The 22,775-nt window shown below is 40.5% G+C and overlaps 1 protein-coding gene across 2 annotated transcripts; it reads left to right on the top strand.

Moving 5' to 3' along the window:
* The first annotated feature begins 4,912 nt into the window (after positions 1-4,912).
* Positions 4,913-17,930, top strand: LOC124284326 (innexin unc-9-like). 2 transcript variants are annotated; one of them, XM_046720407.1, is made up of 3 exons: positions 4,913-5,145; positions 13,632-13,689; positions 14,110-17,930. In XM_046720407.1, coding segments are annotated over exons 2-3 (1,188 nt in total). In that variant the 5' UTR covers positions 4,913-5,145; positions 13,632-13,687; the 3' UTR covers positions 15,296-17,930. The 2 variants fall into 2 exon arrangements, with proteins under 2 accessions (XP_046576363.1, XP_046576364.1); XM_046720408.1 differs by lacking the exon at positions 4,913-5,145 and adding an exon at positions 7,660-7,901.
* The last annotated feature ends 4,845 nt before the right edge of the window (positions 17,931-22,775 follow it).

Below are 22,775 nucleotides of genomic sequence, written 5' to 3'. Positions count from 1 at the left end.
AAACAAATAAGGGAACACATGAAAGTACAAGTGTTCCTTTATATATTTCCAGAATTTCACCCACAGTGCAATACACACCATGTGAAGAAACCTGGAAAAGAATAAAGGTACACAAAGTCCGCAATCTAGACTACCGGTTGTCTGACTTCCTTTTTTGTGGAGGTCGCGGTGTGCTGGCGATTAGGTGCCTGACTCTGAGGGTGTGGGTTCGAGTCCCTGATGGGGCTCAACTCAAAATAGTACTAGAATTTGTACTTTACTAAGAAAGTGTAATCCCAAATATAACATGTTACATTTGACCACTTTCTAAATGGCATTGTGTAATCATAGCTTTCGGCCATAGGAGCTGTGCCAATTAACACTTATCAGAGGGGTACACAAAGTCCACAGTCTAGACTACCAGTTGTCCGACTTCCATTTTGGTGGAGGTCGCAGTGGCTGAGTGGGTTAGGCGGCTGACTTTGTGTGCTGGCGACTAGGTGCCTGACTCTGATGGTGTGGGTTTGAATCCCGGATGGGGGCTCAACTATAAAATGTACTAGAATTTTTACTTTACTAAGAAAGTGTAATCCCTAATATAACATGTTACATTTGACCACTTTCTAAATGGCATTGTGTAATCATAATAACAAAGTAACACTTGTACTTTCATGTGTTCCCTTATTTGTTTCCATGAGTATATATTGATATCCATGGTATGATTATCAAATACATTCAAGGATTGTGTTATAAACTACACTGACTATGTATACATGTGATATGCATCAAGACTAGTGTAATAAACACACAAAGAGGGTAAGACTTCTGCCCATATCTCCTAAATGATGAAAAATGAGGAAAAAATTATATACCCTGTATACATTCAGGGAAAAGGATATATATTCATGTACTATTATATAAATGCTTCACACACACACACACACACACACACACACACACACACACACACACACACACACACACACACACACACACACACACACACACACACACACACACACACTTGCAAAATGAAATTTAAGGGGGGATACTGGCGGAAGTCTTTCCCTCACATTCTCAAAGACAAAAATAGGCAAGTGAAAAGATGACCAGCTGACATTTGTGAATTAATGGTATTTAGACTTACTGCTCTAGTTAAATCACATTTGGTTATATCTGTATTTATTATATAGATAATATTAAAACATTATTTCACTATAATTGGTTAAGGACTATATACATAGAGAATTTCACCCTCGTGTCTTCTGATATCAATTATATCAACACGAGTTGATAAAGTAACAAATATCCGAGGCTTGCCGAGGATATTTTTACTTTATCAACGGGTGTTGATATATTTGATATCAGAAGACACAAGGGTGAGATTCTATTTATCATCAAAAATCACTCTTCATTAATTTTCAATGAAAAATGTACATCTCTGAACACGGTACTGCCATTAGACTTGCAGTGCAGCGATGTCATAGCATTGTGACGTCATCAAGTACATGACGTCATAGCATTGTCAGGGCATTGTACAAAATCTACTGTCAAAACGATATCTCCAAAACGATATCTCACACAAGCGATATCTCCTGTGGAACACAGTTTTGGATGATAAATGTACATAATTGTAAAAACATGCAAAATACATAACCTACCTGTAAGAACATCAGGTTTGTTCAGTCTACCGTGGCTTGTGTGCTGTGCTGGTGACCAGCTGAGCATAAGTATTTCACACAAGGCCAATCAGGCGTAAGCTGTCTTAAACAAAGGAGTGACCCAAGTTATACAATCTTAACCCACTGGAGTGAATGAGTTTAGTTTTACCTGGCACTTAGGGATATTCCAGCTATATGGAGGCCTTAACCCACAGCTACCTTAAGACAGTTAAATAATAACAAAGTTGAATTAATGAAAAGTCAACCAGGAGCTAAGTAGAAAACAAGTTTATTATATTCTGTAAATCACAGTAAAAGTAATACATTGTTTTATTACAACATTATATGTATACAAATATAAAAATACAGACATATATACAACACTGCCACAATAACGCTAAGTAAAATTGTAAATATCAGACCCGTGAAGATCCTGGTTAGAATTGATCTTCAGCAGCGTGGTGGTCATGCTCGCTGACATGGTTGACACATGTCATCGTATCCCAATTGCGTAGATAGATGTTCATGCAATTGATCACTGGATTTTCTGTCCAGACTCGATTATAGCTGGAATATTGCTGAGTGCGGTGTTAATCTAAACTCACTCACTTACTTGTAATATCAAAATGCAGTCTAATGGTAACTAAAAATGGCAGGCATTTGTGGCAATGTAATTTTAGTAGAAATTACAATAGAAATGTATTGAGAGAGTTATTTCTTGGGCAGAATGGGTCCCCAGTAACTCAAGCTTGACACCTGTAATCAGGTGGTCACAACAGCTGACTGACTGACTGAGTTTAGTTTTACGCCGCTTTTAGCAATATTCCAGCAATATCACGGCGGGGGACACCAGAAATGGGCTTAACACATTGTGCCCATGTGGGGAATCGAACCCGGGTCTTCGGCGTGACGAGCGGACGCTTTACCCATTAGGCTACCCCATCGACGCGCCTCACATGATGTGGCCATATATAAATGAATACATGGACTGAAGTCTCACATACAAGGATATTAGAATAAAGAAAGAGACGGTAGTTCTTTGATCTTGAAAAGTATTTACTTTCACACTGACTTATATCACAAACGTAAATACATATATTTAGTACAAAATCTTTTGGGCACAAGTTTGATAGCACACATAAATCATGTATATAAATAACAAGGTCTCGCTAGACTTAATTATATGCGTTTCAACTTGCTGGAACCAGTCTATGCCAAATACATATTACCAGTTAAAATTTGGAATCACATATATAATCAATATAATACAATTGTGCAATTTAAACTGCAAACATGTGTACATGTTAAAATGAAGGAGTTTTGTTAACAAAGAACTCTGAATGAAACAATAAAAACATTTCAATGTGGGAGAAATCAAAGACATGATGCCTGTTTCGTGAGCATTAATTTATCACCAAAAATGGAAGTGAAGAATAGTGAAACATAACAATTCAAAATTGTTTATTATCATAAGGAAAAATAATTAACCGAAAAACTTGTCAATCTGGTTTAATCCCATGTTTAATCATGATGAATTTCTGTTGGAAACTCAGGAATATGGAGAAGTTTAAAATGTTATCTTACCGCAGACAGAAATATTCTAATTATATCATGGCAGGGATGTCTGAGGGAGTTTAGTTTAGTTTAGTTTAGTTTTTAGCAATATTTCAGTAAATATCACGGTGGGGACTGGCATATTGTACCCATGTTGGGAATCAAACTCGGGTCTTCGGCGTGACGAACAAACGCTTTAACCACGAGGCTACCCCCACCACCCCGCCATGGCAGGATATAATTGAGTCCATACCAGATAAATCAGTGGTCGGTGGCACTAGCAATGCTAAGAAGGACTGCTTGTCTGAAAGTATACTGAAATGTGGAAGTGTCATTGTTGAACCCGTGACGATCCGGGTTAGAATTGATCTTCAGTAACTCATGCTTGTCGTAAGAGACGACTAACGGGATCGGGTGGTCAGGCTCGCTGACTTGGTAGACAAGACATCATATCCCAGTAGATCGATGCTCATGCTGTTGATCACTGGTCTGTCTGGTCCAGGCTCGATTATTTACCGACTGCCACCATGTAGCTGGAATATTGTTGAGTGCGGCACAAAACTAAACTCACTCATTGTGGAACAGTTTTCATACTCAGTGAAGCGGACGTAATATACCATACATTAACATGCAACATGTTGAATCACGGGCGTAAGATGTACCTAGCTTTAGAAATGTTTCCGAAGTGTTTCTCGACATCTATCTATCTATCCACCTATCTGTGGGTGCCCGTGGGTGCAGTTCAACGTACATTTGATGACAGCGATATTAATGATATTTTTGTGTCATAATCAGATTGAAATATTTCAAAACACGTGAGACGTGTATGGGACATCTTTTAACCGCTGCATGTATGCCAGTGGACCTCCTTTTAGTCTCAACCTGGTAGTGTATATGCTTATTTATTACCTACGAGGGCGAAAATATCATAGTTTTCATAGTTTCATATGATGCCCTAGGGCAAAATATCACTTTGCCATGGTGATGTGACGTCATGAACGATGCTATGACGTCACGTTTCTTCTATGACGTTGCGTCATATATGCGGCGACGGCGGGCAGCCAGCCTATGTTTGAAAGTAGATTTGGGTTTATTTTCCTCAATTTAACGACTTCGGTAATAAATAGAATATTATATTCGTGCCCATATCATACTATGTTTACTACACTCGTGCCTAAATATCGGTATATCCCTCGCTCTCGCTCTGGAAATGCAAACATTTAGGCACTCGTGTCGTAAACATAGTATGACAAGGGCACTCATATAATATCCTCCATATATTCCCCCTGCATCTACGGATATTTTATATCACAATCCAACCCTTCCTATAAACATGTAATTATTAAACTTTGAACTCCGTGTACTGTTGTCAGATAACGGTATGGGGTTTTGGCTGTCGCGAGACTGAAATTCTGTTGTTCTGTCACACTCCCTCCCGCCCACGTCATCGTGATCAGCGAAGCCGATGCATACACCTACATAGTGACATACCTGCACAACAACCGAATGTTGACAAGTTTATAAATATACACATTACAGTTTGGGCATTAAAATTCAAATATTAACAAATTTTGTAAGCCTGGCCCAAGAAAATATATAATAAGTTTGACGTTTATTATGTATTGACTCAACCGGCCCGTTCGTATTTAGATACACCCTTCCAACACAAATAGCTTACCCAGCCAATCAGAATCGTGTTCTCGCATTCTTCGGTGGTCACAAGAGTTCAGAGGTCAGGGGTCAGGTACACCAACGCGAGGGGACAATCACACAGTCGAAAGTGGCAAAATGTCAAGATAAGTTTCAAACCGAAACAACTTTTTTAAGCGATAGCGGTTATCCAGACTTGGACTTACATCTTGGAAAAGATATACACGGTGTTTTACACAACGTCAGAATGTCGTGATACTTTGTGAGGTGAACTTTCTGCTTGACTACCTGTCTCCTCGAGGTAAGTTTTCACAGGTGAAAGGCCGCCTTCATCATGGTAGCATGACCCACTTGTCCACATTCACATGGCTCCATTCTCACACAAGTGAATAGCCAACCTGCCAACATGGTGGGTGTACTTTAATGATTTGTCAGGAATGAGAGCAGATGTTAAATAACTCCGATAATGATTTGTTGACATATACAACTGTCATTGTAGGGTGTTCTGTCATACCTCGAACTATACATATGGACCGTGCTGTCGCTCCTAGATAGTTGCATTGTCAGAAAGCGATGCACACACCGCAGACGGAGGTTTCCCAGACGGAGAACTGTTACACCTAACGTGTTAACAAATTGTGTCGGCGACATTAGACATGTTTTGTCACAGTGATTAGTACATTCTGGGAATATTTTCATCATGACTTAATCGCGTTTGTTTCGAAAAGCCAGAATATGCTTGTCGTTTGAGTTTGGATTCAGATCATGATTGTGTGTGTAGGGAGACTTTCATTTTTGTCGATTATACAGTATATATGGCTCCTTTATAATTGATATCCTTGATTATCCAGTATATTATGTCTACACCCTAAACGATATCATCCTCGACAATCCTGTATATTGCCTATGTTCTAGATGATATCATCCTCAACAATCCTGTATATTATGTCCGCATTCTAGATGATAACAACCTCGACAATACTGTATATTGTCCGCATTCTAGATGATATCCTCGACCACACTGTATATTATGTCCGCATTCCAGATGATATCATCCTCTATAACACAGTATATTATGTCTACATTCTAAATGATATCATCCTCGACAATCCAGTATATTATGTCTTCATCCTTTATGATATCACTTCGACGATCCAGTATGTTATGTCTACATCCTAAACGATATCACCCTTCACAATCCTGTATATTGTCTACATTCTAGATGATATCATCCTCGACAATCCTGTATATTATGTCCACATTCTAGATGATATCATCCTCGAAATCCTGTATATTGTCTACATTCTAGATGATATCATCCTCGACAATCCTGTATATTATATCCGCATTCTAGAAGATATCCTTGACAACCCTGATTATTATATCCTCATTCAAGAGGATATCATCCTCGACAATCCTGTATATTGTCTACATTCTAGATATCATCCTCGTCAATCCTGTATATTATGTCCACATTCTAGATGATATCATCCTCGTCAATCCTGTATATTGTCTACATTCTAGATATCATCCTCGACAATCCTGTATATTATGTCCGCATTCGAGATGATATCCTCGACAACCCTGAATATTATATCCTCATTCAAGAGGATATCATCCTCGACAATCCTGTATATTGTCTACATTCTAGATATCATCCTCGACAATCCTGTATATTATGTCCACATTCTAGATGATATCATCCTCGACAATCCTGCATATTATGTCCGCATTCTAGATGATATCCTCGACAACCCAGTATGTTATATCCTCATTCAAGATTATATCATCCTCGATAACCCAGTATATTATGTCTACGTTCTAGATGATATCATCTTCGTCAATCCTGTATATAAATATAATGTCTACACCCTAAATGATATTAATCTTCAAGGGATCGCCTTCTTCACTTCTTCTATCATTGTTTTCCTTGGTTTTGTTATCCTGGATGTTACTGGGCGGTGGGGTAGCCTAATGGTTAAAGCGTCCGCTCGTCACGCCGAAGGCCCGGGTTCGATTCCCTACATGGGTACAATTTGTTAGCCCATTTCTTGTGTCCCCCGCCGCTAAAAAGGGCGCAAAGCCATACTCACTCACTCCAGATGTTGATTCCTTTGACATTTTATTTATATAATTTTAATCAGTTGTATTAGTCAAAATACCGAATAGATAAAGCAGACACCGGCTTGATCGTGTCACTGCATTTCCCCGCAGAAGCGCATTTTTTAACGTCCACAAGACAACGGAAACAGGTCAGGGAACATTTCACGTATCTGTACTGCTCTCAGCTAGACATTCTGGTCAAGCAAACACGTTTCTTTGATGACAACAGGTTTCTGCTGGGCCAGGTAATTAGAGGTCCCTCTCTCTACCTACTGACAGGTAAATTGAAGGTGCGGAACATGTCACAAGGTAGGGCCGCCTCGCCTTGTTGATATCCCATACAATAGGATTATCGTATTGCTGAATAGGTTACATAATTTCCGCTTGTCAGAACACCTCGACGAGACAGGCGTGACTGTAGCAAGAGACAATGAAATACAGAAGAATTATCACTGAGATCCCACACCCCGACTCCCCCATCCCCCGGGCGAGTTCTCTCACTGTTGTCCACCAGCGCCACTCTAACCTGACTGTGTTGACGGGCTTTGTTTGGTCTGCTTGCCGGGCATCTACCTTTGTGTGGTGAATAAGCTAATAAGATATCCATGGATCAGGGCTGAGTTAATCCTCGCTCGTTAAAGTGTTTACTGTCTCAAGGGTATGTTGTAATGTGTTGTAATATGTGTGGCAATCCAGCGACACCCCATGCTCTGGGTCCCACGTGTAAATCTACTTCCTACATCTACTTCTTGTTGTTCTCGGAATCCATTATACATGGAGATCACGGCAGTTGAGGTCACATTAAAAAGAATTCTGTGTGACTGATGCATGTGGGAGCAAGTAGACCGTGGCGCGTCTCGTTGGACATGTGTCTTGGATGTACAGTAGATCGTGAGTAGAGGAGTGCAGAGTTGAGGGGAAACTGTTTCATCGCGTCTTTGGGCTGACGGAGAGGTAAGAGTCCTCCCGTTCCCCCATCCCAAATAATATGTATAAATATTCTAGAATTATAAACAAAACTTAACACAACAATTACTAGAGAACTCACAAAATGATTAAAAGTCCAAAATTTAAGTTTTTAGGGTTAGGTTTGGAGTTGGGGAACGGAAGGAACTCTTTCCGACGGAGAAAGGTGAGACGCCATTATAAGAGGTAGTAAACCAATACTATGGGGAAACTGAATCCTATGTTCCTTCTGGGTGACATTCCAGGAACATCGACTGTAGCCAGTGACCGATAGATGGGATGTTGTTTATCGCCGCAGACAGGTCGCGATGATCTAGCTCAAGAACTCAGGTCAGGATCAGTCAGCTATTGGTTGATCGTATGAACAAGGAGACACGTTGTCGCGCACGATGAGACGCTAAATCCTCCTCATACATTATAATGACCAATGTTGACATACAAGTGTAGCATGGGGATATTTGTACAGATTCTGCCTACGCGGGGCTTTAAGCAGACGTTTACTTCGTCTTATTTCCTGATTAATTTCACGATGTGAGCCAATTGTCATTTATCGGCTCCAGGTCATATCAGATGTACTGACCGGAAGTGACCACAGCATGAAAGACCATATTCCATGTTCACGAAGGACAGTTTGTTTCAGATATACGGTGACAGTCGTTTATTTCACAGTTGTATCAAAATCAAAAACCTAAGCTCGTCGGTTCGAGGGGCAGTGGGGTGGCCTAATGGTTAAAGTGTCCTCTAGCCACACTGAAGACCAGGGTTCGATTCATCGTATGGGTACAATGGGTGAAGCCCATTTCTGGTGTCCCCCGCCGTGGTATTGCAGGAATATTGCTAGAAGCTGCGTAAAGCCATACTCACTCACCTGTGGGTTCGAATCCCATGTTCACCTATATTATGTTTCTATATTTGTCTTCCTGTATCCACGCCGAAGACCCGGGTTCGATTCGTCTGATTTGTGAAGCACATTAATGATGTCCCCCGCCGTAATATTGCTGGAATATTGCTAAAAGCGGCATAAAACTAAACTCACTCACTCAAACCTGTATCACTTCCGTATTGAACAAGCTGCATTAATAACGTCTCGTGAGTGCGACGTTTCAAAACAAATCCTTGTACCGTTGTCCAGCAGGCCATCTTCCTGTGATGCGATGTAATTGAATATAAGAATTATACGTACCTCTTTCATAACATGTATGTCGCCTGGTGGTTAAAGCGTCCGCTCATTACGCCGAAGACCCGGGGTTCGATTCCCCACATGGGTACAATGTGTGAAGCCCATTTCTGGTGTCCCCCGCCGTGATCTTGCTGTAATATTGCTAACAGCGGTGTAAAATCATACTCAATCACTCACACGTATGTCACAGGGTTTTACACTAAACTCCCCCTGGTCTTCCCATTCGGATTTCCAGATTAGAAATGATTCTTATCTTTTACCGACCCCAGAACGTATAATTGATTGAACAATCATCCTCATTCCTCACCCGACGCTTTTCAGCTTTAACACCCCATGCTCACCCCATTCACATCTACCCGTGAAGATCCAGGGTTAGAATTGGTCTTCAGTAACCCATGCTTATCGTAAGAGGCGACTTACGGGACTTGGTTGACATGTCATCGTATCCCAGTTGCGTAGATCGATGCTCATGCTGTTGATCACCGGATTGTCTGATCCAGACTCGATTATTTACAGACTGCCGCCATATAGCTGGAATATTGCTGAGTCGACGTTAAACAACAAGCCAAACAACCAACCAACCATTCACGTCTCTAGCAGCACAGACCCCACCCTTTTCAGCTTTAACATCCTATCCACATACCGATTTCACCTTAGAGACTTGAGGCTTCATTCATAGAAATATTTTCATAGCTGACATTAAGTTAAAATTTAAATTTGGAGGGAAATTTGCCATTTTTTTACGTTAGTTATTTTCAGTTTATGCCTTCTTTATTATATTATCATATTGGAGTGAAATAAAGAGTACGGTCTTAGAATCAGTAAAGAAATCAACCAACAATATTTACCACAACCCTTTGCTATGTAAGAAAACGTCCCTTTGCCGCTTTAAGTTCTACCTCTCATCAAAATACATTTAAAACGCCCTTCCTATATTTCTGCACTCTAAGAAAGAAAGTTGGATATACAATCCCAAGTGGGTCACCACGGGCTTTGCACATTGTGGGCTGTATTTGTTCTACGTGTGTGTGTCTGCCTCAAGCTATGTCGTCTCACACAGGCGTGGGACTGAAGAATGTGGGCTTATTAGCAGTGTTATCTACCTGATCTAACCTAGGATATTGACAAGCACAGACAAGTCGGCAACCGATAGATTTACAACATTATATATCGACCTCCAGATAACATGACATTGTACTGTCTCAGCCTTCCTAAATATACGACCCACTGTGTTAGCAGGCACGTTGTTCAGATGCCGATCCTGAAGTTACTCGAGTATCCCGTGCGACAAGTGTAGGTTGTCGGGCACCTGTTGCTACCGGGATTCACCATGGGGGCGGATTGTGACGCCAGTGACGCAATTCCTAGTCCATTCATAAACCTTTTTGGCTAGGATTTATCCTGAAAACAAACACTGGTCTCTCAAAGAACGCAGGTCACTAATCAGTTCAAGTTTTTCAACGATGGTCGCGGAGAATCCTTGGATGGGTGACCATGTCTGGCAGATTGACACCTGAGAGTTTCTGGGGAACTAAGCACGTGTAAGTCATGTAGTCTCGTCTTAGTCAAAATTGTCTCTGCGCAACCCGCAGTAAATGGGTACCCGGTGGTGTGAGATGTTCATGACTGTTAATCTTCTAGCGCCTCACAGTCAACTTGAGTTGTAGTGCACACTGATCCATTGGGCGGGCTAATGTTAGCGCTTGAGCATACACCTTGGGTATGGAAGTAGCACAATATAAGCACACACATTATTAATTTATTACAATTGAAACATATTTCACAGATATGCGGTCCCATCTTCGTTGGTATACCAATAACATGACTCGGAAAACACATCCACATACAGTTAGATTCTCACCTTCGGACACACAGAATATAGCCCTAATTTTGTGATTTACTTTGTCATATATTTTGTAGCCACGGAGGGGAAAGTTTCGAAGTATTACAGATTTATGAAACGCCTTTGTAGAACTGGGTCGGTTTAACGTCGCTTGCATCGTGTTTCACTTACGGCATGGCATTTCTGCTTCGTGTGGGATGAAAGCCTACGATGATGCATGATTCAGACATGTACCACTCTGCTGACATCAACGAGAACCATACTGAACGTGCAAAGGAGGCTCAGTTGACTCAATTTTAGCTGCCAGTACCCGAAGATGGCTAGTTCTAATCTCAGCTTCAATCCGATTATGGTCCTTGGTTCATCAGCATCATGTGCTCGGGTTTCCCTACAGTGGTTAACGTCTTAGGCTTCCACCAACGCCAAACTGGCACACTGTGATAAACCGGAAACAGTTTAAAATGGCGTTAACTCATTCGGAACAGCTCGACAAACACCGTCAAGTTCAGATAGGTAAACCTGTCCTGGCGTCGTCGGCGTGTCGTCATGGCCTAGACTCAGTCATGCATGTGAGGGAGGAAGTTTGTGGCAGGTTGAGTAATTACCCAGAACATCGGATCATTTCACTCCAGATATGTGCTCAATCAGCCGTAAAGCCGTTTCTTGGCCAGTTATTTATCTCCAATGTCTGTCCGGCTGACGTTTAGGTATACAGTGCTATTAGTTTCGACCTCATCGAAAATCATGTCATGTTTGATATAAGATAGACTTTTATGGCTTTAGTTCCCACTGGGCTTGTGACGTTCTTACGGGCTGATGCATTGCGCATGCGCTCATGATATCGTCAGAAGATATCTGGACGCGAAAGCTTAAGCAAATAGAACTTGCTTCTCAAGTGTGATAGTGTTAATTTACTGGTAACTGGAAAACATGATCACGTTGGTGTTGATTATATGGTGAATCACCAGATATAAAAGTCTACGTAGAGATTAATCTTTAGCCTTTATATACCATAATTTAAATCCTTAAAGAAATAGGTTTGAGTTGTCAGCTTGTAAAACACAATGATAATAAGATCTCGAGCAACTTTTGCCAGTGATAAGTAATAACTGGAACACAAGAGTATGTTGGTGTTGATTATATGGAGAATCACTATCTATGAGAGTCTTTGCAGAATCAACGTTTGGCCTTAAAATACTATAATTTAAATCCTTAAAGAGTGGAGTTGTGAGCTTGAAAAGCACTATGGTACATATAATATGATCTCGAGCAACTTTTGCCAGAGATTTTGTAGCCGTGGACAGAAGCCTTTGTACAGTTCAACTCATGAAATCTATCTCTCTCTCTCTCTCTCTCTCTCTCTCTCTCTCTCTCTCTCTCTCTCTCTCTCTCTCTCTCTCTCTCTCTCTCTCTCTCTCTCTCTCTCTCTCTCTCTCTCTCTCTCTCTCTCTCTCTCTCTCTCTCTCTCTCTCTCTCTCTCTCTGTGTGTTTCATTTTTTAAAATGCACCATTATAGTTGGCACTGCAACAAAGGGACGGTGTTTCACATTCTACTGTTAACCGCCCCTCCCCTCACACACACAAAGACAGCGTTGTACAACCAGTCCAGTGTTTGTCGACCGACTGTACCGGTCTATTTATACCTGAGAACGGATCTCTCTGAGGTTTTGCTTGTAGAATGAACGTGGATGTGGATCAACGACAGTAGAATGAACGCTGAGGGATGTATTTTCTCATGGTACAAGACCCCGAATGGTGTATTTTCTCAAGTTCCAAGCAACACACTGTTATGATATTTTATGTAGGGAAATTTCCAACTCAAACTGACAAAGTGTTGTTGAAACCATATAGTTATCTATACTAGCACATAGTTAGTGAAATGAAGTTGTGTATGATATTAAATACATCTCACAAGGGAACGAACGAGTATTTAAAGGGCTCTTAATGCCCAGATGGGAGGATAGGCTGCTAGAGCTGATAAGCGATGATGAGTGTACAACCTATTAAAGCTGATGAGGGACTTGTTATATGCTAGAAATGAGAAAGGGAAGCAGATTTGATCGAGTTTATTATTATATATATGCTCTGTGGCACCTAAGACTATAGTGTACTCTCAAATAGAGTGTATTCATAAGGTAACCAATTCATTTTTCTCTATAGTTTCTATGAGGTAAGTCAGAGTGATATCCCAGACTCGTTTATGATTCATTGCTCAAATGTACTCCATCATGACGGGCACCTGTCACACATTCCGTGTACAACGTGGCGATATGAAGCTGTACTCTTGTCAGCCCCGAAACATAGACCCGTCACACGCCATACAGGTGTTCGATGATCTATTAATAACAGTTATAACAGCTTCGATTTCACGAATTATGTTTAATTTGTATCATGCAACCAATGGTCACAGGCGTTTAACGGAGTAATGGCGGTAGCACTAGTTGTCTATCACCTATATAACCTGGACTTTATATCTACCGTCTTGAAACAAATGAAGGGTTCGGTGTAGGGTTCACTGTTAATAGTATCTCTTGCACTGTGTGATTATATATTGTATCAAAAAAGTATTATCACGCTATCATTGACGATATATGTGCCGCTGACCTAGCTCATTTATCTATCTACATGTATTAATAGAGGTTACATGTTATTTACCGTTGCTTCATGACTGATATATGTTTTTGTTTTCTTGCAGGTTTAGATCAAACACTTATTCAGCTCATTTGGACGTGATCTACCAACTTTAGAACCATGTAAGTGTGAACAGATATGTGTTCGATTCCAAACATGGGTAAAATGTGTGAAGCCTATTTCTGGTGTTCCCCGCAGTGATAATGTTGTATCATTGCTAAAATCATCGGAGACCCATACTTCCTCACTCATAAACTCGGAACTTCAAAGCAAATAGGAGTAAGTTATTATTCGTCGTTCAACGAGAATGAGCTGGTCGCAATGGCAACATAGTGTGGGCAGTAGTTGGAATGAAAGAGCATCTGTATGCAACGTGTCATCCCATTCTGTTTGATCACCAAAGCGTAACCTCCCCTGGCTATTTTAGGGATTTCAGCTTGTAGCTCAGATACTGATAAATACAACCGATGTATCTTTGTATCATAACCTGCATCGTATGTGCTAGTTTATACATCTATAAGAGAATGTATTGTATATTTCAGGTTAGGAACTTTACTGGAAGTAGCCAGCAAGATCGCCGTATCCCGTGGTTCCTGGGATGACGATGGCGTCGACCAGCTCCACCACATCGTCTCGGTGGCGTTATTCGCCGCCCTGGGTGTTGCGGTAGGAGCTAAGCAGTACGTGGGTGACCCCATCCACTGTTGGACCCCAGCCCAGTTTGCCGGTTCCCACCACAGTTACACAGAAGGTTACTGCTGGATCTCACACATGTACTACGTCCCCTTGGACGACCCCATCCCCTACAAGGTGGAGGATCGATTCGAGAGGGACATCAGCTTCTACCGTTGGGTGGCCGTCATGTTCCTCATCCAGGCCGTCCTCTTCAAGGTGCCCAATATCATCTGGAAAGAAGTCAAGACATACTCGGGGATCAATGTTCAGAAAATTGTCAGAATGGCGGATGAAGCCATGCTGTCTCCTCCAAAAGAACGTGCTGGTAAGATTGAAAATATTGGTCACTTCATTGACCGATGGTTGGTCACTTACAGGGTCTACAAGTACAATATCCTCATACGCATGCGTGAGAAGATATCGGGTATACTGTGTTTCGTGTTGGGCAAGCGTCACGGCACGTTTCTCACTGGCTTGTATCTGTTCTGCAAGTTCCTCAATGTCTGCAACTGCATTGGACAGTTCTTCCTGATGACAAAATTTCTGGGGTGGAACTTCTGGAGCTATGGATTCGAGATCATGAGCATCCTGAACAGTAAGGGACATTGGGAGGACTGGGAGCACTTTCCCCGGGTGGCCATGTGTGACTTTGAGATCCGGCAGCTCCAGAACATCCAACGGTTCTCTGTCCAGTGTGCCCTGTCCATTAACCTGTTTGTGGAGAAGATGTACGCCTTTGCCTGGTTCTGGATGGTATTTCTTATGTGCGCCACCGTCGTCAACTTCGGCAAATGGGTCTTTGACATTTTCTTCCGACGACGACGTGAACAGTTCGTTGCCAAGTACATTGGTCTCGCCGATGTGGCGGATGACAGTCACGAGAAGAAACTGTTTCAGAAGTTCGTCAGTCATTATCTCAGGGATGATGGAGTGTTTCTTCTCAGGTCGGTCCGAAACAACACCGGTCACATAGTTGCCTTGGACCTGGTCAATAATCTGTGGAATCGCTTCAAGGATCAGCATCTTGGCAAAGAGGATGGCATCTTGAAGTAATCACTGTTGTTCACATGTGCTAGGTCTCCCATCGTACTTCCTGTGCAAAACGAGTCTATATCACACGGGCATATATTGAATACAGTGGTACGTTTCTATGATGTCACAAGAATCAGGTGATCATCAAGAACATAGATAATAGCAGCCAGTGCAAAACGTATTCTCCAAATATCAAAATATAGGGTATCGCCAGGGTAGATCCAACCAAACGGATAATTGTGTCACAGGAGGGCTGTGAAAGTGGGCAATATGTGATGAAATGCTATGGAGTTATTGCTACTGGACTCGTTTAGCGTGATTAACGTGTCGTTTCTCACTCTTCCTCTAAATGTAAAGATACTGCCATTTATTACATCTCATCTTCAGGAACGTGACACATGCCTGATCTGGCACTAGGCAACGGCATAGATATTACATGAAGATAGTTCATCTTCAGCCTACCTCTGGCAATGACACTACTTACCTCCCTTTAACAGTGCTTCGTCTGCGGAAGTAGTATCAAATATTGACCATTTATTAGTGCCTTTGTATTATACATTTCACCGCTTTCACAAAACGATATTGTCACAAATTATTTTGTACGTTTTTATCAATGCTTTTGAAATGTTATGTGCATTTAATAAATGGCCCATACTTTCTCGTGTTGTTATTGAAATTATCTGATAGCTGATAGATTGATAGATTGTGTGATATTTAACCATGTCTGGATTATGTACAGTTACTCCTGTTATCTCAAAGTTGTTAAATCAAATGAAATGTTGGGCTTAATCAAAGATAAATTAACGTCACAGGCTTATAGCAACGAAAGCAGTATGGTGGGGCAATTTAGTGCTCGAGATGTACATCACGACACAACCATATTCGTTGTTACCTTTACCTCGTGACCCTGACCTTGTGTATGTGACATTGACCTTCCATGTAGCCTTGACTTCGTTAAATTGACATTTGGTGTAATCATTACCTAGTATATCCAACTTCGACGTAAGCATTATTTCGATAGTAACACTTTCGAGGTAACAGGTTCGCCTGTATTGTATAAATACTATTAGTATTGTATAAGTACTATTAGTATTGTATAAGTACTATTAGTATTGTATAAGTACTATTAAAAAGGGTCATGTATATTAACCCGTTATGATCCAAGAGTAGAGTCGAACATGCATACTCGGCAACGTGATCAAAGTCTTCCACGACGTATGAATGTACAGAATACATTAATTCAGTTTTAATCGCTTGTGATATGACATATGCAGAACCTTTATGTGAAGTATATTACGAATTTCACATTCCCGTAAATTTATGCTTTGTGAATACCTGTATATAGCAAAGAAACCCTTCATCTAGTCTGTGATAGTTTCTGGGGGCGATAAGGTGGTTCTCTTATCATTATTCGTGAACATTTTTCTTTTCGCCAACATCCGGTACGTCAAACATGTCTCTTACCATCATCATCCGGGTACTTTAGGGAAAAAAGGTGTCTTATAAGTACCGTTGCGAACTTTAGATATATAAATCTTCTTATTTTTTTATAAGAATGGTGGCTAAACGTCATGTCATCGCTTGTAACAACATGTGCATGTTATTCTGATGAGGGGCACACTTTATTCTCCACTTAGTGGAATATACCGATAGCAATATTACCCGTAAATATATCACTATTTTATGGATTATGGTGGACGGTTTCTGTTACATTACAACTCATTCTCTTTCAGAGTGCGATAACGTTCGTCTCCATGTTTTGAGACAATCATATTTTGTATCTTGTCATTTACGTGCTGAGGGTATGACGATATCTCATCACAATACTCAAACATGTTCAGGGCGCCTTTTTATATTGTGACCTTAGTACTTTTCCTTGAAAGAAATCGTGAACAAGAAATCGCCACACAAATTCCATTCATGGCTCCTTTGGGCGAAATTAAGAAGATCCATTGCTATGTTTTGTATATTGTGAAATAAATAATACTGTTTTAATCTAAGATCATGATATCAAAAGTTCAAAGACTGTTGTTCTCTTACGTTTCAAACGACCTTATATCTGTTTGTTGAGTTGTTGTGAATGTTTAAAATTTTAATTTCATTTTAATGTTTTTATTCAATGTATAATAACCGCAACAAAGATCTCACAACACGTTCTTGCCCTGTCATCGACATACTGAATCTAATGAATAGAAACACGGAAGGTTTGTTTTATTATTTACATTTTCTGATTTCTATTTTTAAGGCAACAAACGTTCTTGAGGGTTTTATTGGCGTAAGGTATTTTATGTGTATGAAGAAGTGAGCTTAATGACTGAGCGAATATGAAAGCGCGAGTTTCATGATCAAGTGACGAATGACTTGTAATCAAATCTTTCACATATCATACGAATGTAAAGAAGTGCTTTAATATCCAGTGCCTTTCACATCTGGTACTAACAAAGCTATAATTAATTTTGTTTGTTTACTCGAGTGACTGGGATATTGCCATATTTACATTGGAGGAAGACGAATTCTGCGTATGATGACAAGAGGTTCTCCCGATGTGAAGCTATGTGATACTGTATGTTATATGGTTTGTGATTTCTGCTATTGTGAATATGGACTTGGGTTTAACAATATATAGTAACAACGAAATAAACTTTTAATACACTGATTCTACGAGTTATTATGATGTGATGTAGCATAATGCGCCGTCTGTTTACCTGTTAACCAGAGACCATATGATGATTAGTATATGGTCTCTGGCTGAACCAGGGGTGTTGGGGTAGCTTAGTGGTTAAAGCGTTCGCTCGTCACGCCGAAGACCAGGGTCGATTCCCTACATGGGTATATTGTGTGAAGCCCATTTCTGGTGTCCCCTGCCGTGACGTTGCTGGAATATTGCTAAATGTGGCGTAAAACTAAACTCACTCACTCTGACTGAACGCATTCGCATTGCTGGTGCTATACTACATGTAACCTGACATCTGATGATACTGAATTAGGCGTGCAGGTAAACAATTTGGGAAGTGGCTTTCAACGAAGACAAACAAGTTGTTCCTTTGAGTGCCCCAGCTGTGTTGTGCTATTCCAAAGTTCACCGTAATTCCTGTTTTCAGAATTAGTGGCTACTTCAAAACACCACACCATGTTTCACCTTACTTCAAAACACCACACCATGTTTCGACCTTACTTCAAAACACCACACCATGTTTCGCCTTACTTCAAAACACCACACCATGTTTCGCCTTACTTCAACACCACACCATGTTTCGCCTTATCTCAAAACACCACACCATGTTTCTCCTTACTTCAAAACACCACACCATGTTTCGCCTTACTTCAAAACACCACACCATGTTTCGCCTTACTTCAAAACACCACACCATGTTTCGCCTTACTTCAAAACACCACACCATGTTTCGCCTTACTTCAAAACACCACACCATGTGTCGCCTTACTTCAAAACACCACACCATGTTTCGCCTTACTTCAAAACACCACACCATGTGTCGCCTTACTTCAAAACACCACACCATGCTTCGCCTTACTTCAAAACACCACACCATGTGTCGCCTTACTTCAAAACACCACACCATGTGTCGCCTTACTTCAAAACACCACACCATGTTTCGCCTTACCTCAAAACCATGTTGTCGCCTTACTTCAAACACCATGTGTCGCCTTACTTGTTTCACTTCAAAAACACCACACCATGTTTCGCCTTACTTCAAAAACACCACACCATGTTTCGCCTTACTTCAAAACACCACCACCATGTTTCGCCTTACTTCAAAACACCACCTTCTCACCAAAACAACACACACCATGCTTCGCCTTACCTCAAAACACCACACCATGCTTCGCCTTACTTCAAAACACCCATGCACCATGTCACCATTGTCGCCTTACTTCAAAACACCACACCATGTTTCGCCTTGTGTCGCCTTACTTCAAAACACCACACCATGCTTCGCCTTACTTCAAAACACCACACCATGTTTCGCCTTACTTCAAAACACCACACCATGTTTCGCCTTGCTTCAGAATATCTCACCATGTGTCGCCTTACTTCAAAACACCACACCATGCTTCGCCTGTTCTCGTACAGACCCTGAGTAGCCTTACTTCAAAACACCACACCATGCTTTCGCCTTGCTTCAGAATATCTGACCATGCATAATACGTCTGTGCTCCGCCCACTCATGTATATTCTAAGACCACTGTAGGTTTAAGGGCACAAACATACGTCTTCACCATACCATACCACCCTTCGCTTTCACTATACTTCACACTGAACTTAAATTTACAGCTGAATGTTCATAGGAATTCGAACATTATAGTCATCAAATCACACAGAGCTTCAAAGATCTGAGACTCAATGTACGCAGAGACATCAAACAGCCTGGAGTCTCAACACGTCTGTTTCGTTACCCTCGGCTTTGACCTGTGACAGTTTAGTGCGAGGGGGTGGTGTAACAGGTCGCAGTAACGACGTGTTCTGCAACTGTGGTTGTGAAATGTGCAGCCCGGGTCAGGGCGTTGTGCATTTGTCACCGCAGCGAGACGGGGAATATACGCGGTCGTCGGTTGCCATTGGCAACGCGCATTTTGAAATGTCGAGTGCATGAAAGCGTTGCCATATGTGCAGACACTGACATTAACCACTCCATACATGACAGCACGAAGTTATCACAAGTATTTTATGATATAATGTATTCGCTCATTTATGTACGAATGTATTTGTACACTGCATTAGTCTGTCTCGCAGTCCCTGAACCACTTTATTTTCCTTTCTGCCCACCCTTTCTGCAATGCAAAAACTCTTCATGAAGCAAGTCTAGCCCTCAGGTTCAAAATCTCTGAACTCACTGGGGCTCTTCTTCAATTTAAATGAAAATATGTCTTTATATATCGTTATCACTATCCTATCCTCGCTGCACGCTACAATTATGACTATTCATGTAGCACCCTTGGGCTAGATCGAGCTCACATAAACTACGAATAGAAACTGGCAGGTACATTGGAGAAGCCAGAAACTACAGATTACTCAGTATGTAATATCTGTAAACTGCCACATATAGAAGATGAATATCACTTCTTACCTATTTGTAATAAATATCAAGCATTGCGGCGTTTGTACATTCCTTTACAAGTTGATGAGCATCCAACAATCCACAGATTTAATATGCTTCTGCGATCATCAAATGCTAGAATCTTAAACATTCATCAATGAGTATATATCAAGCTATGTTACTGAGACAGTCTTCATTATAACATATTTTCTCAGTCTGTAATTCTCGATGTGCAACATGGATCCATGGCGTATATTACTTTTTAAAATAAACTACTACTACTACTACTACTACTACTACTTCTACTACTACTACTACTACTACTACTACTACTACTACCTCTACTACCACTACCACTACTACTTCTACTGCTACTACTTCTACGACTACTACTACTTACTACTACTACTACTTCTACTCACTACCACTACTACTACTACTACTACTACTACTGCTACTACTCTACTGACTACTACTACCACCACCACCACTTACTACTACTACTACTACTCTACTACTACTACTTCACTACCACTACCACTACTACTGCTACTACTACTCTCTACTACTACTCTACTACTACTACTCACTCTCACTACTACTACTACTCACTACTACTTCTACTCTACTACTGCTACTACTACTACTACTACTACCTACTACTACCACTACCACTACTACTTCTACTGCTACTACTAAGACTACTACTACTTCTACTACTACTACTACTACTACTACTTCTACTACTACTACTTCTACTACTACTACTACTACTACTACTACTACTACTACTACTACTTCTACTACTACTACTACTACTACTACTACTACTACTACTCAATACTACATTTATATAAGCAAATGTTAACTTGGAAAATGAACCTTCAGAAATAATAGGTACTAGGTTCCCTTTATGTCATAAGAACAAATACTGACAGTGAAATTAATACACAGAAAAGACAACTTTTCTGGGGAAACATATGGCACCAATTTTCGATATCAGTCTCAGATAAGTGCCTTTTCCAATTTTTCATTTCATGAATTTTTTTACCATTGATGGAACTATATTTTGAGTAAAATACCATGGATCAAAGGCAGCCCTAAAATTATAATTTACGGCACGAATAATTTATTTCGTTACTCACTAGTAAGTTATTTAACTCGATAAGTAATTCTTGGATAAGCAAGCAGATTTGGATTGTGACCAGTAACATCGATGTAGAAATGTTCTTTTCGATAACTGAAACAGTTTTTGAAAGCCCCTGCCCCGATTGAAAAGCAATCGGGTGGGGTGGCCTGACAGACGAAATACACCCCTGTATTCCCCGGGTGATGTAGGGATTATATTAGGCACATTGTGGAACTTACACAATATTTTTCACCGAAACAGTCGATCAAAATGGGGAACTTCACGGTAAGCACATAGATCAGTCTAATACACAGAAATATAATTTCTTTCATTAGTGATGTAAAATATATTTAACTTGATCAGTGTGCCTGAATGATATTATATCGTTCATTTAAAACACATCCCTAGGTATATCAGAGATGAATAGGCGGTTCCATAGTTTAGACTACATGAATTACAATCCAAGGGAAATAACTCTAATTAACGTTGGGAAAGAAACAATGCTTTCGGTTGTGTAGACTAATGCTTAGTGTCTGAATATATATAATTTTGATAGTAACAAACAAGCCCATTTAAATTGAAAAGGAGCCCTAGGGAAACCAGAGATTCAGAACCTGAGGAAATCTAGACTTGCTTTATTTAGGGCTTTAGCACTGCAGAGAGGGCTAGGCAGTAGGGGAAATAATGTGGTTCAGGGACTGTGAGACAGACTATCGGTTGTGGTACATTCAAAATATAAGTATAGAATACATACACGGATTGAAACAATTCATTCAGGTATGTCGTTCACATATTTACAACTCTGTCTTGTACTTGTCATTGTCATTCTGGGTAAAGATAGATCTAAGCGATGTAATATGAGCACTAATTTCTCTTGACCTTATGCTTCACGGAGTGTACTTTAAGTATATGAGTATACTTGTACGCTGTGGTGTTACATACATGTATAGCTCCTGCTCCAGTGAGTGTATCATCCAGACAGTATTATCATATACTTTTCCTGCCGTACAGGACTGAGGGTGGTCAGTATGTGGTAGGTAGGTTCGAACTGAACCATGCAACCTGGGTTATCTGCATATATTTACCGCCGACACACAGAATTAATACATAAACAATAGTGCTATGGTGACATTCGTAATATTAATTAAATTCGAAATATGTAAGCACGAATGTCCAAATGTACTATTGTATATACATCATTACACCTTGTGTAAAGGTATAAACAAGATGCATTTCTGACATTCATAATATTAATTGATTTTAAAATGTTTAAGCAACGACACATGGGCCAGGGTTCCGACACCGATGTTCCGTG

This window comes from Haliotis rubra, unplaced genomic scaffold (genome assembly GCF_003918875.1).
Source record: "Haliotis rubra isolate DU_JTF1 unplaced genomic scaffold, ASM391887v1 Scf334, whole genome shotgun sequence".
NCBI classification, from domain to species: Eukaryota; Metazoa; Mollusca; class Gastropoda; order Lepetellida; family Haliotidae; genus Haliotis; species Haliotis rubra.
Note: the sequence above shows the minus strand (reverse complement) of the source record. Positions and strands in the feature narration are given on the sequence as shown.